General features: G+C 42.7%; 1 protein-coding gene and 1 long non-coding RNA gene across 2 annotated transcripts in view; one reads left to right on the top strand and one right to left on the bottom strand.

Annotated features, from left to right (window-relative positions):
• Window positions 1-11,683, bottom strand: part of LOC104841324 — a 13,121-nt gene extending 1,438 nt beyond the window's left edge. The window contains exons 1-2 of the long non-coding RNA XR_775337.1: window positions 11,470-11,683; window positions 4,824-4,825 (exon numbers count right to left, since the gene is read on the bottom strand). This is a non-coding gene — a long non-coding RNA (uncharacterized LOC104841324). The remainder of the gene's footprint in view (window positions 1-4,823; window positions 4,826-11,469) is intronic.
• CLVS1 (clavesin 1) overlaps window positions 10,216-13,392 on the top strand; it is a 95,793-nt gene continuing 92,616 nt past the window's right edge. The window contains exon 1 of the mRNA XM_010582894.1: window positions 10,216-10,604. Coding sequence (XP_010581196.1) covers window positions 10,216-10,604 — 389 coding nt within the window. The remainder of the gene's footprint in view (window positions 10,605-13,392) is intronic.

Raw genomic sequence — 13,392 nt, 5'->3', positions numbered from 1 at the left:
GCCCTGCCTGCCCTGCCTGCCCTGCCCGCCCTGTGCCCTGCCTGCCCTGCGCCCTCCCTGCCCAGCTCCCTGCCTGCCCTGCCTCCTGTTTGCCCCCCTTGCCCTGCCTGCCTCCTTCCCCCGCTCACTGCCTCCCCTGTCTCCCTGTCCCCTGCCTCTGCTGCTTGCCTCCCCTGCCTGCCCTGACTCCCTGCTCCCTGCCTGCCCTGCTCTCTGCCTCTTACCTGGCCTGCTTCCTCCGTGCCTCCTTATTCTGCTCCCTGCCTCTCCTGCCCGTCCTACCTCACTGCTCTCTGCCACCCTGCCTCCTTCCCCTGCTCCCTGTCTGCCCTGCCTCTCTTCCTTGCCCTGATCCCTGCCTGTCCTACTTCCCCTGCCTGCACTGCTTTTCCTCCCTGCCCTGCCTGTCCTACTTCCCTTACCTCCCCTTACTCCTCTGCTTCCTCTGCCTCCCCTGCCTCTCCTCCCTGCCCTGCTTCCTGCCTCCTGCTCTGCCTCTTCTGCCTCCAGTCCTCCTTGCCCTGCTTCTCTGCCTCCTGCCTTCCTGTTTTCTGCCTTCCCTGTCAACTCTCCTCCCTGCCCTGCTACCTTGCCTCCTTTCCTCCCTATCCCTGTTTCCCCCCATTCCTCATTTTCCTGCCCCTTCTTCCCCTCCTGTCTTCCTTCTCCATCACCAGCCTCAATTCTCCCTGAAAGAGGGCATGGGGCCTCGAAAAATCAGCTCAGCAGCCCAGGAGATGGGCAAGCAGGGGAAAGAGCACAAGTTGGAAGGGGAAGTCCAGATCCAATTTGAGAGCAGGGAAGAGGTGACAGGGATGGAGGGGAAAGGGTTAAAACCGGGAGTTCGGGCACCACGTAAGGACTCCCCAGTCAAGTGCTGACGGATAGGAGCTTGCCAAACAGCAAGCAGATACCTGTTTGCTCCTCAGCAAATTGATGCCTGTTTTGAGCAGGTTCATTCAACCCATAGGGGGATGAGGGATTAAGGGGAGGGGGGAATGTGCCAGGTCAGTCAAATGTTCTGCTTTCCCAATGGCAAACAGTGACGAATAATGGGTGCGGGGAAGAAGTGGGGTTATTACTGCTGCACTGTGGATCCTTTGCAGCAGGAAGTCCAGAATTAAGTTGTGGTCTCTGCAAGCAGTGAGGGTGTTCAGAGAGGGCTTCATGCAGAAAATAAACACAAAGCAAATAATGGCTGGAGAAACCCCATGCGTGCTACTGGCCCGACTTTAATTCTATTTGCAATGGTTTAATCCTGGGAGGGTGGGGAAGGTCATAAGAGAAAGGGAGCTTTCCCTTTTCAAAATGCTGATTCCTTAATCTAAACAAGCTCCAGGAATAATGAAGTTAAGAAGCAGATGGCTAGTCGTTGTCCATCACTAAACAGTGACTGGATCATATTTGGAAGGAAAAATTAAATTACAGAAAGGGTGCTTGCATGTGCTTTCAGATGATAACATGGATTTTCTCCGGTACTAAAAGTTAATGCAATGTCAACATCTAAATGACGTATTATGTAAGAGTATTATGCCATGCACTGCATAGCAAAGGTAAAGGTTTACTTTTTCATATAATGATGTCAGATAACCTTATAGAGCTTTCCCTGGTTTGCAGTCTGTATCCCAGCTTGAAGTTTACAGGGGCAACTTGTGTTATAAGCATAATCAGGTCTGATATGTATCTGTTAGAAAATGCTGCCGATTATTCTAAGAATTCTACTGACTCATCCAGCTCTGAAAACTACTGAATATTTTCTAAAAATTACTCTTGTAAGCCATATGCAAAACAATGAAAGATATTACAACCTTTCCCCAAAACCTTCTTTCTTTATTATATCATCATTTATAACTTAAAATCTGGTGCAGAGACCAGATACTCTTATACTGAGTAGAACTGAGTGCTGCTGAGTAGGAGTGTAAGTGGTGTAATTGAGTTCAGCAAGGGAGGAACTGCAGAACCCACCCCATTGCACTGGGTCATAATTCCTTAAACTCTGTGTGCTTTGAACACAGAAGTTGTTTCATTGAAACATGTAACAGCAGCCTCCTCATCTTCCAAAAGAGGACCACGTCAGTTAAAATACAAATGATCAGCCTCATAAAAGGATGGAGAATATTTCCTTCAAACTCAGACTGTAAACTAATGCATCTGTTAATTTAAGTGTGCAGTTACTGAAGCAATTGTGCTATTGTTTGGGAAGCAAATATTATTTTCTCTCACAGCCCATTGCTGTGGTGTCTGGCACATACACAAAGAAGATATGACAATTGGGTGCTACTTGTAAAAAAAAAGAAGCAACATCAGTTTTTTATGGAGTGGGAAGTTCAGTGAGCAGAAGTTCACATAGTTTTTGGCAGATGAGTTGTAAGTCCTTTCCTTCTTGATACTAACACTGCTCTGAGGAATTTCCAAACAGTTTTGATTTTTTGTGTTTGGTTTGGTTTTTTTTCCTTCCATAGGATTTATGGAAATAAACTCCTTAAGCCTGATATGTTCCTCCACTGAGAAAACAAACCCACAAAGTAATATCAAATTATAATAAACTTATTTTCTACAATTTTGGGACAAGTGTCTGTGTGCAGATCTTTGTGTTTGTGCTCAGACTTCAATAGGAGTGGGAGAAAAAAACTAGAGGATTGCATGAATTCCTGTGTGCAGAAATCCCTCCCTCTTTCCTTTCTCCCTTTCCTCCCTTCTTCCTTCCCTCTTTTCCTTCCTTCCTTCCTTGCCTCCATCCTGCCCTCCTTCCCTCCTTCCCTCCTTCCTTCCTCTCTGCCCTTGCCTTTCCCTCCTTCTCTTCCTCCCCCCACTGCCACCCCACAGGATGATGGATGCCTTTCTCTGGCATCATGTATAAAGCAGAACTAAGTCAGCCACTAATAGGGCAATGATACATCACCATTGCATTTCATATTTTTTAAAGGAACTTAATTTTTAAAATGTGGAGCAAAAGAACTGTAAAATTAGATAAACTTCATGTTATCAAAGGTGTGGGACTAAATATCTCAATAATGTTTTGTTCCTTCTTCTGTATATCTTTGTGCAGATGTTGTAACACAACTTCTACAGTGCATTTAGGGATTTTCAGGCACCAGTATTACGATCCTATGCTATCAGATACACAGTTTAATTATTAGGCTTGGGGGTTAGAATTCATGTTTTGCATACTGCTGATAATTTCGGCTGCAAGAAGTTTCTATAGTATTGGAGAAAGTGACCGCTTTGTCCAATAGCGGCCAGGATGCTTTTTGCATGGTGACACTTGGAGTAGTTCATGACTGACATGGAAGTCCCTTGGAGCCTGCTGCTTCTTTGACATGCCACAGGACAGGCCTCATGTTCCCATAGGGATTTGCAGTTTATCTCTGGTTGATGAATACTGAAAACTTTAAAACTATGATTTGGAGAAAGAATGAGGCAATCTCATTAAGCTCATGGCCGTTTTGTTTAAGTTTTCATTTACAAGTTGTTTAAGTTCCCCTCCTCTGCATGTGATTCTATTCCTTAATATTCAGGTAGGCAATAAGTTTTGCACATTTCAGGTCAAAAGATAATGAGGCAATATTTTAATTTTATGTCTATTAGACAACCTTGTCAGTCTCTCCTCATGCCTGTCAGCTTGTAGCAACAGCAGGACAGCTGCAGGTCGGTGTTGCAGACGTGCCTGCCCTATGTACTGTGCAGAGAGCTGCAAATATCAGCTGAGTTGCTACTGTGTTTTGTGCTGTGCCATGGCTAAATTACCACTGCTGGACAGTTAGATGTGGCCCAAGGGTAACCGACTCAAGCTAACAAGAAGATTGCAATATTAGGGGACTAGGAATGTGTGATGTAGTTTTTACTGAACTGAAAGAAATGTTAGTTTTTGTACCTGAGCAAGGAGATCGCATCCTGGGAAAGTGTGAGAAACCATCAAATTCCCCATACAGCTGTTACAGTTACACATATTCACTCTTTTCATATTGAAGAGAAGCAACTATTCCCTAGGGAAGGTTTACAGGAGTACCAGGACTTGAAGGAGAAAGGCATGCAATATTTAACTTGTTTGGGTTCATTGGGAGAACCTAACCCCTTAGGGAAGGGCTACAGGAAAGCAGGAGATGTTCATAGTAATGAGGACTGGTGTGGCCACACCTGGAGTACTGTATCCAGGTCTGGGCTCCTCAGTAGAAGAGAGGCATGGACATATGGGAGAGAGTTCAACAAAGGGCCACAAGGATGATGAAGGGACTGGAGCATCTCTCCTATGAGGGAAGGCTGAGAGCTGGTACTGTTCAGCCTGGAGAAGAGCAGGCTCAGGGGGATTTCATTAACGTGTACAAATACCTGAAGGGAGGATGCAAAGGGGACAGAGCCAGGCTTTTTTCTGTGGTGCCCAGTGACAGGACAAGAGGCAGTGGGTACAAACTGAAACCTAGGAGGTTCCCTCTGAATGTAAGGAAGCACTTTTTTACCATGAGAGTGACCAAGCACTGGCACAGGTTTCCCAGATAGGGTGTGGAGTCTCCCTTCTTGGAGATACTCAAAAGCTGTCTGGACACGGTCCTGGGGAACTAGCTCTAGGAGGCCCTACTTGAGTGGGGGGTTGGACCTGATGCCCTCCAAAAGTCCTTTACGATCTCAGCCATTCTGTGATTCTATAATAACCTGGGCAGCAGTCAGACTATTGGACTTGGGATATGATATAGACATGTTCGGAACCCCCACAGGGGTGTTGCTCTTTCCAAAAACATAAAGAAATGGTACATTTGGGGGGTCTTAATTGTGCCATTGAAGCTTAGGGGGATTACACTGGGGCCACTAGGAACATTGCAGTCTACGTCTCCGTTTCCTTGTGTGCAGCATGGCTTCACATTTTTCTTATGATGCAGAGCACTATGCATAAGGGGTAAAGATTGCCCAGATGTTAACGCGTAAGTTTGCGGATCAGGAGACATATGGTCTGTTCCCAGATCTGTGAAATGTGTCCTCTGTGATCTCAGGCAAATCACTCAGGGCTGTACTTCTCCCTACTGTCTGTGGAGGATGCCAGGATCCCACAGCCAAAGACAAGAGAGAGTCAGTTTTTCTCATCACTCTCTTAAAATTAGTTCACGGAGTTGCGGTATGTCCCTTTCTCTGTCTAAGCACTCCATTTCCAATGGGTGTTCCTATTAAGGTACCACAAGGCCACAAAATGCCATACAAGCAATTCCTATAAGTACAGCTAGGGATTCATCCTCCCCTGCCATTATGGAGCAATCCCTGCTAAGCAGAACGTAGCCCCAAGATGTTTTCCACAGTTAACATCAAAATATTTTTTAAAAAGCAATTTAATGAGATGACACCCACACTCTGAGATGAAGTCATTCTAGATTACCATTTTCCCTCCCTCCCTGCCCACTCCCTTCTTTTCTGGCATCATTTTAGCAGCTAATATCTATATGAATGCCAGGAGTTAGGAATTATATAATGAGACAAATCATAACAGTGATGCCTATTAATACCAGGTGAGGATCAAACCCTGGTTCCTTCCCCATTTGAAAGCTGTGGTAATGAAATTTCACATGGCATATAGCTTTGGACTGAATGGAAATCACTTAGTAGACAGAGGCAACTAAAATCTTTCTGGAACTGAAGTGGATGGGGAAGGGCCAAACGGACATGAGGACAGTGCTTCAAGAGACAAATGGTATTGCAGGGACAGCTAAGCGGGCACGAACAAAATGATCCAGACAAGCATCATCATCACTGAAAGCAGGTTTTGGCCAATTTTCCAGGGGTTGTAGAGCAAATAGGGGTTGAATGTTCATCCAGAAGCTGTCATTGAAGAGAGAGCAGTAAAACATATTAAGATCTTTGGACAGAACGTGCTGTATATACTTCCTTACGATATTATTTTCATTTTAGTTAATTAGTAAGTGTTAATGTAGATTTTATTATTAAATACATTTTATTTTTGAGGGTCAGGCAAAAATATAAGCTGTTTGTCTGAAGACTGTATCCCACTTTCAGTATTTTACCCATCCTAAAGCCACTCTCTGTCCCCTGTCATTCTCTTGTTGGGACTGAAAATGAATAAGCTAAAATGGTCTGTGACACCACAGTTTTGGTGGAAATTTCCCCTTTTTTCCCTCTATTAATATGTTGCGTTTCTAACCTCTGTTAATTATTTTTCCTTGTTTAAAGCTGGGTTTTGTTCCTTTGGAGGGATGATTTATTGTAAGTGGCTGTGAAAAGACATTAGGAGAGCAAATAGTCCTTTGGGAACAAAGAGTCACAACACAGAAAAACAGCTGTTGAGACTGTAACAAAGAGTCTAGTGTGCCAACACACAGCAACAATATTCAAGACAGGGAAAAAAAGGCTTGCATCTTCATTTGGAAAAAAACCCAATAAACATAGAACAAAGATGTAAACATCTGAAAAATTGGCAGATGGATCAGAGCTTTTGAGAGGTGAAGTTGCCATGTGTGGGAGGGGGTGAAAATGGAGAAGGTGCTTCTGTTATACCTTCAGGAATCAGAATAAATCAGTACCATTTGAGAAAGCACAATGACAATTAAACTGGGTAGCTATGGAACATTAAATTTATTGTCAAAGTAAGCAGTTGGAGAACCAAATCATCCACTGATGTAAATCAGAAGCCTTCTAGTCAATGGTGCTAGAGTGGATTACTAACCTCGTGATTTGTGTTATGATTCAGACAGCGACAACATTGTTCATACATATTTTGGATTATTTTGCAATATATAACATTACAGCAGTGAAGTATTTTAGTGCAGTCTGTTCTGGCTGATATTCAGGATAATCTATAGAGGCTCTCCTGTAAGCTGTAACCCATGGTTATAGCTCAGCTCACTGTCAGAAAACTCTGAAATGCATTAAAAAATTTCTCTTTTCTTAGACTGAGTATTTGTAAGTTGCTTTTTGGCAACAACATCTGACAGGAGCAGACCATATCTTCCTCACCCTGGAATCATCCTGGGCATGAAGGGTGCTAATCTACTAAAATAAGGTAAAAACAGTAGGAAATTTTAATAAATATAAGTAACATAATTTTTGACATGAAATGCTTGGCGATCCTATAAGAAAATCTGAAGGGCCAGACTTTGTCTCCTTGGTCTATCACCATTTTCTTCTGGAACAGACTGCAGCTGACCTTTTAAGAATTTGCCTTATTTCCAAAGAAGGATCTTGGTGGAGGTGGCAGTTAGAAGAGCAGAGGAAGGGAGAGTTTTACTGCCATAAACTTTTAGAAGATGGATGAATTCACTGGGGGGGGGGGGTGTGTGTCACAGTTAACTGCCACAAGTCCTTGGACCTATTAGAACAGGTCCAGAGAAGGGCCACAAAAATGGTCAGAGGGCTGGGACACCTCTCCTGTGAAGAAAGACTGAGAGAGTTGGGGTTTTTTCACCCTGGAGAAGAGAAAGCTCTGGGGAGACCTTATCGTGGCCTTTCAGTACTTAAAGGGGGCTTATAAAAAAGGTGTACAGAGACTTTTTACTAGGGCCTGCAGTACCAGGACAAGGGCTAAAAGTTTTAAACTGAAAGAGGATAGATTTTGATAGGATATAAAGAATAATTTCTGTACTGTGAGGGGGCGAGACACTGGAACAGGTTGCCCAGAGAAGTTGTGGGTGCTCCGTCATTCAAAGTGTTCAAGGTCAGGTGGGATGGGCTCTGAGCAGCGTGATCCAGTGAAAGATGTCCCTGCCCATAGCAGGGGGGTTGGACCAGATGATCCTCACTGGTCCCATCCAACCCAAACCACCCTGTGATTCCATGATTTTGTGATCCTAAGTCACAGAAGCTCCAAAGGTGTTTCAATTCATACTGTGCCCTGAGCCAGAGCTGATGCAGAACCCAGATAAGCTCCTTGCTTCCACCCCTCTGCCAAGCATCCTTGAGCACAAACAGAATCCTTACTGTATGACTTGCTGTTAAAACCAGGGAGGGAACCAGTCCTTACACTACGCTCCCCCAATGACAGTGTCATACTTAAATACACCTAGTTTCCCTAACTAGCTGATGGAGGCAATTGTAACTAAAAATGTGATTTATAAAAGAAAATGCTAATGCCACCATTAATTTGAGATCTTAAGCACAAAGTATGGGCCTGGTTTCCCCATGGCCTGCATCAATTTTACATCAGTGGAATTCAGCTGATACCATCAGAGTTATCCTAATTTGGTCTAATAAAGGCAAGAGCAAAGGAAATAGCTGTTACTTTATTTTTATATGTGCAATCCACCCTTAATACAACTCTCATTTCTTTAAGAATTGAATAACCTGCACCCATAGATTACCCCTCAAAACTTCAGGGCTTGTTTTTTCTGGAGTCATTTGCACTCTGTAGTGCCTTGTCAAAGGCAGCCAGCCTTCTTTCCTCCCAGCTCTGCTTTTTCCCAAGTTTTCCCAGGCTGATCAATCACCAGATACTCTGCCCTGCAGGTAGCTCTTCTCAACTCCAGCTCCACAGTGAATACAGAAAGAGGCTGCTTAACAAACTCTCCTTTGTATCACCCACAGACAAATATAATGCACATTGCTATTAAATGAAAAGCTTATCTCCCACCACAAATGTCCTTTAAGCAAATATGCAGAAACTCTCTGTATTCAGATTTCGGGATCTCATCCTGGGGCTGCAGCTGTGGCATTTAAAATGTAGTTTTTATCGATGACATGCAAGGTCACAAAACAGGGAACTCAGGCATCCCTTGCGCTGATTGACTTCCAGGTCCTGCAATGTAACTTTCAGCAGCCCCTGGACAAAGAAATACTCTGACTGCTGCTGTCCTCTTTGATATGAGAAGGCTGCACCCAGGGAAGTAGCTGAGTGAAATGGTTGTTTTGCTATAAATAATTCATAGCTTTCCAAACAGCTTTCTTCAAATACAGTAAAGTATGTCTTTCACTGAGGGATTCCCTTTTAATTTTTAAAACCAATTTTTCTTTTTTGGAAATTAGAAAGACAGAGAGATCAGTTAAGTGGTGGGGTTTTTTGTTTGCTTGTCTGTTTTTGTGATGGCTGAAAAATTGGATGGATCTTGATCTTTCTTCACATACATTTCACATTGGAACAGACCTTGATCTCATTTCACCCAACTGTAACTACACAGACTTCGATGACAGCCTCTTGCTAATTATGTCACTGAAATGTAAGAGATTCACTGTACCATTTTGCTCATACATAACAGCTTAAGCAGCTTTTCTTCTAACACTTGTAAAAACAAATTCTAGGTAAAGTACAGGAATGAAAATTAAATTCAGAGCTAGGTATTCAGGAAAGCTACAAGATAGTGAAAAAAAGAATCTGGACTAAAATACATCTCTTTTCAACTAAAACACCAACCCTGTCAGATTAGACTCATAAAACACTTTATTCATGGGGAGTTTCTCATGAAGATGTATTAAGTCTCAATGGGAGATATTTTCAGTGAGGTTTTATTAAGTAGAAAATACCCCTGACATTGGTGGGGTGTTGGGTTTTTTTTAGCCAGTTTTATGATCAGCTCCTGGGCTAATTCAAGGAAAGCTACAAGCCAATAGTATAGGTGATAAAACCAAATCAAACAGTTGTTATGATAAGTGTGAATCTGCATACTTAGGAAGCTGAAATGTAGTTCCTGTTAGGGGTGGAAAAACTACAATTATTTTTGCTTTTGTCATCCTGGGCTTGAACATATGGGATGCTGAACTCCCACACTTCTATAAGAAAACTTTGCAAAGTGTGTTCTAATAGTAAGTTGAAACAACTTCATATTAATTGTCAGTTAATCAGATTGCCTTTCTGAAAGCTTGAATATATACATTCAAGATGTCAGTGACTGCCCTATCTTAAGTGTACCCATTCTGAAATTATTTCACTGTTGTCCTTTTACATATGAAACACACAAAGCAATTTTATTGCCATATAAAGTTCAGAAATGCATTCCTGTAAGCTTTATATACAAATTTAATCTTTCTTTTATATATTTGCTTTTTCTTTTAGTAAGTGATGGAATAAACAACACTTTCCTTTGGATGGATTATACTACATGTGAACTGCCTGTTACTCTTTCTGCAAGAATAAGAAAAAGCCCTTCGCTTTCATTTGTTGAATACCAGCTTGATAGCAAAAAGCTTCTGAATGGCTCACACTCACAGCAGACCATCAATTGAATGGGATCAGCCATTCTCCTACTAAAATATCTGAAGTTAAGGATTTGGAAAAGAGGTTTTGAAGAGATGACCCATTTACAAGCTGGACTTAGTCCAGAGACTATAGAAAAAGCCCGCCTGGAACTGAATGAAAACCCAGACATTTTGCATCAGGATATCCAGCAAGTCAGGGACATGATCATCACGAGGCCCGACATTGGGTTTTTACGTACAGATGATGCCTTCATCTTGAGATTTCTCCGAGCCAGAAAGTTTCACCAAACTGAGGCCTTCAGACTGCTGGCTCAGTACTTCCAGTACCGCCAATTAAATCTGGATATGTTCAAAAACTTCAAGGCTGATGATCCAGGAATCAAACGGGCTCTGACAGATGGATTCCCAGGAGTACTGGAAAATCGTGACCACTGTGGCAGGAAGATTCTTCTGCTTTTTGCAGCCAACTGGGATCAGAGTAGGTAAATGTAGATAGTGTCCTTATCTTTTCACATACACTTACACTCAACTTGTAATTGAGTATTTGTGACCATACTTAAAGCAGCAAGGCCATTTTTAGTGGAATATTTTGTAACCATGAGTCCATTTCACTAGAACTTCTATCTGATCTGATCACCTCTCATTCTTCAGACATAACACCATTGAGAGACAAGGGTATATCATAGAATCATAGAATGGTTTGGGTTGGAAGGGACCTTAAAGATCATCTAGTTCCAACCTCTCTGCCATGGGCAGGGACACCTTCCACTAGACCAGGTTGCTCAAAGCCCCATCCAACCTGGCCTTAAACACTTCCAGGGATGGGGCATCCACAACCTCTCTGGGCAACCTGCTCCAGTGTCTCGCCACCCTCACAGCGAAGAACTTCTTCCTTACATCTAATTTAAATCTACCTTCTTTCAGTTTAAAGCCATTACTCCTTGTCCTATCACTACGTGCCCTTGTAAAAAGTCCCTCTCCGGCTTTCTTGTAGGCCCCTTTAGGTACTGGAAGGCTGCTATAAGGTGTCCCCGGAGCCTTCTCTTCTCCAGGCTGAACAACCCCAACTCTCTCAGCCTGTCTTCACAGCAGAGGTGTTCCAGCCCTCTGATCATCTTTGTGGCCCTCCTCTGGACTCACTCTAACAGGTCTCTGTCCTTCTTCTGTTGGGGGCCCCAGAGCTGAATGCAGCACTCCAGGTGGGGTCTCACCAGAGCAGAGTAGAGGGGGAGAATCACCTCCCTTGACCTGCTGGTCACGCTTCTTTTGATGCAGCCCAGGATACGGTTGGCTTTCTGGGCTGTGAGTGCACATTGCCAGCTCATGTTTAGCTTCTTGTCAACCGACACCCCCAATTCCTTCTCCTCAGGGCTGTTCTCAAACCACTCCTCACCCAGCCTGTATTCGTGCTTGGGATTTCCCGGACCCATGTGCAGGACCTTGCCCTTGGCCTTGTTGGACTTCATGAGGTTTGTATGGGCCCACCTCTCAAGCCTGTCAAGGTCCCTCTGGATGGCATCCTTTCCCTCCAGCGTGTTGACCGCACTACAGAGCTTGGTGTCGTTGGCAAACTCTCTGAGGATGCTCTCAATCCTACTGTCCATGTCACCGACAAAGATGTTAAACAGAGAAAAAAACTACTAGCTTTTTATACAACACACTGATATTTAGTGACACACTATCAGTGTGTCAAATAAATAGCTCATCGTTTTTTTCCATAAATATTTACAGTTTTAGCCAGATAATGTCTGTTTGCTACAAATACATTAATACCTATTATATAATTGCTTCAGCAATATCACAGACTAGCTGAACAGGTTGACAGAAAGCGAATGTCTCAAAACATATGGGGGTTCTCATAGCAGTTCTGGTGCAGAAGGAACTGACCATATTTATCCTGTCTCCAGACTTTGTTTTGTTTTGTTTTGTTTTAACCATTTCAGGTATTACAGTCTGTGTTATGAGATTTCCACAAACTGCATTGTAATTTCTACACACTCTCATTACTGTATGCTCGTTAGACTGATAAATGGGAGATTCATGCAAAGTGTATTTTCTGTTCAGGTCATTTCTCTACAGAATAGTATGAACAAAGATATCTCCCAGCCATTATTTTAAAATGATGTCCTTAAATGTTAATGTGATTAGTCAGCTTTCACTACCTATTTGAAGTGATACAGAGAAAAGGGGCTAGTCCAGGAACATCATGTTCACATTGTCCTCTTCATCAGAAGTCATTCCAGTCCATTTTCCCTGCCTTCACAGTGAGATGGAGAAATGTAATCAGCTGTAGGATTGCCATGTGCTCTTTTGATAAAAATCAGACCAAAACCCAAAATTCAGATTCAGTTTTTGTGTATCATAAATTCTGATGAGTTCCAGGTAGGATTTTGTCTCAGCAGTCTAAAGTTGTCCATGAAAATGTCTCATCTTTAGGAGTCAATAGATCAGAGCTTTGATTTTATGTTACAGAAATTGTTAGAGAACAATACACAGATACCTGCAATTTTTCATGTTTGTTGTCTTCTGGGAAAACCTTTCATCTCCATGTGAAAACAGAGTTCAGAAGTGTTTCTAATTTTCCTCTGCATGCACAGATCTGGTAAATAAATGTACAGAAAATGTTACAGAAATGCAACTTTGCATATACAAAAGTATTTGGTGAAATCCAGAACTGAAGCCAGTGATAAAAGTCCTATTAACTACAAAGTGGCCAGCAGTTTATCTCCTGTCTTTCTGAACTGTGAGCTTGCCTTTCTTCCAACCACAAAACACTTCCTTTAGCAATTGGCCTAGAAAGAAAGATGAATGAACAGGTATCTTGAATAAATAGAAAGTATCAGCTTTAGAGGACAGAAGCACTGTAGCTCTGCTGGTTGCATTAAGGGATTTAGGTATTATACAGAGCCAGCTTTGGGTTTCTGATCCCTCAACAAAATGAATCCTTGTGATTAACCTCGTACATCAGGTCCTGCTCTTGGAAAGCTGAGTGCTGCTGTCTAAGGCTCCTGCAATAAGACTTTGACAGAACATTGATTCCTGTCAGATTTTGGCTCAAATTTTCTGCAGGTCCTTAATATGCATCCATGTATATGTGTGTGTGTGCAAAAACCAAAGTGATCCTGCATGCAAGATACCTGGTTTCTGAAAATGTAATTTTAACCTTCAGAGAAGAAAGGCTGAGGCAAATAGGATATACTTTCCTAAGGCTCCTCAGTGAAATTAAAAATCAAGTGCAAATTTTACCTCTGTTCAGCCACTGAAGATCAA

The sequence above is a fragment of the Haliaeetus leucocephalus genome, unplaced genomic scaffold (assembly GCF_000737465.1).
Source record: "Haliaeetus leucocephalus isolate CR32 unplaced genomic scaffold, Haliaeetus_leucocephalus-4.0 Scaffold858, whole genome shotgun sequence".
Classification (NCBI taxonomy): domain Eukaryota; kingdom Metazoa; phylum Chordata; class Aves; order Accipitriformes; family Accipitridae; genus Haliaeetus; species Haliaeetus leucocephalus.
The sequence above is the reverse complement of the archived record's forward strand: the minus strand, read 5'-3'. Positions and strand labels throughout refer to the sequence as shown.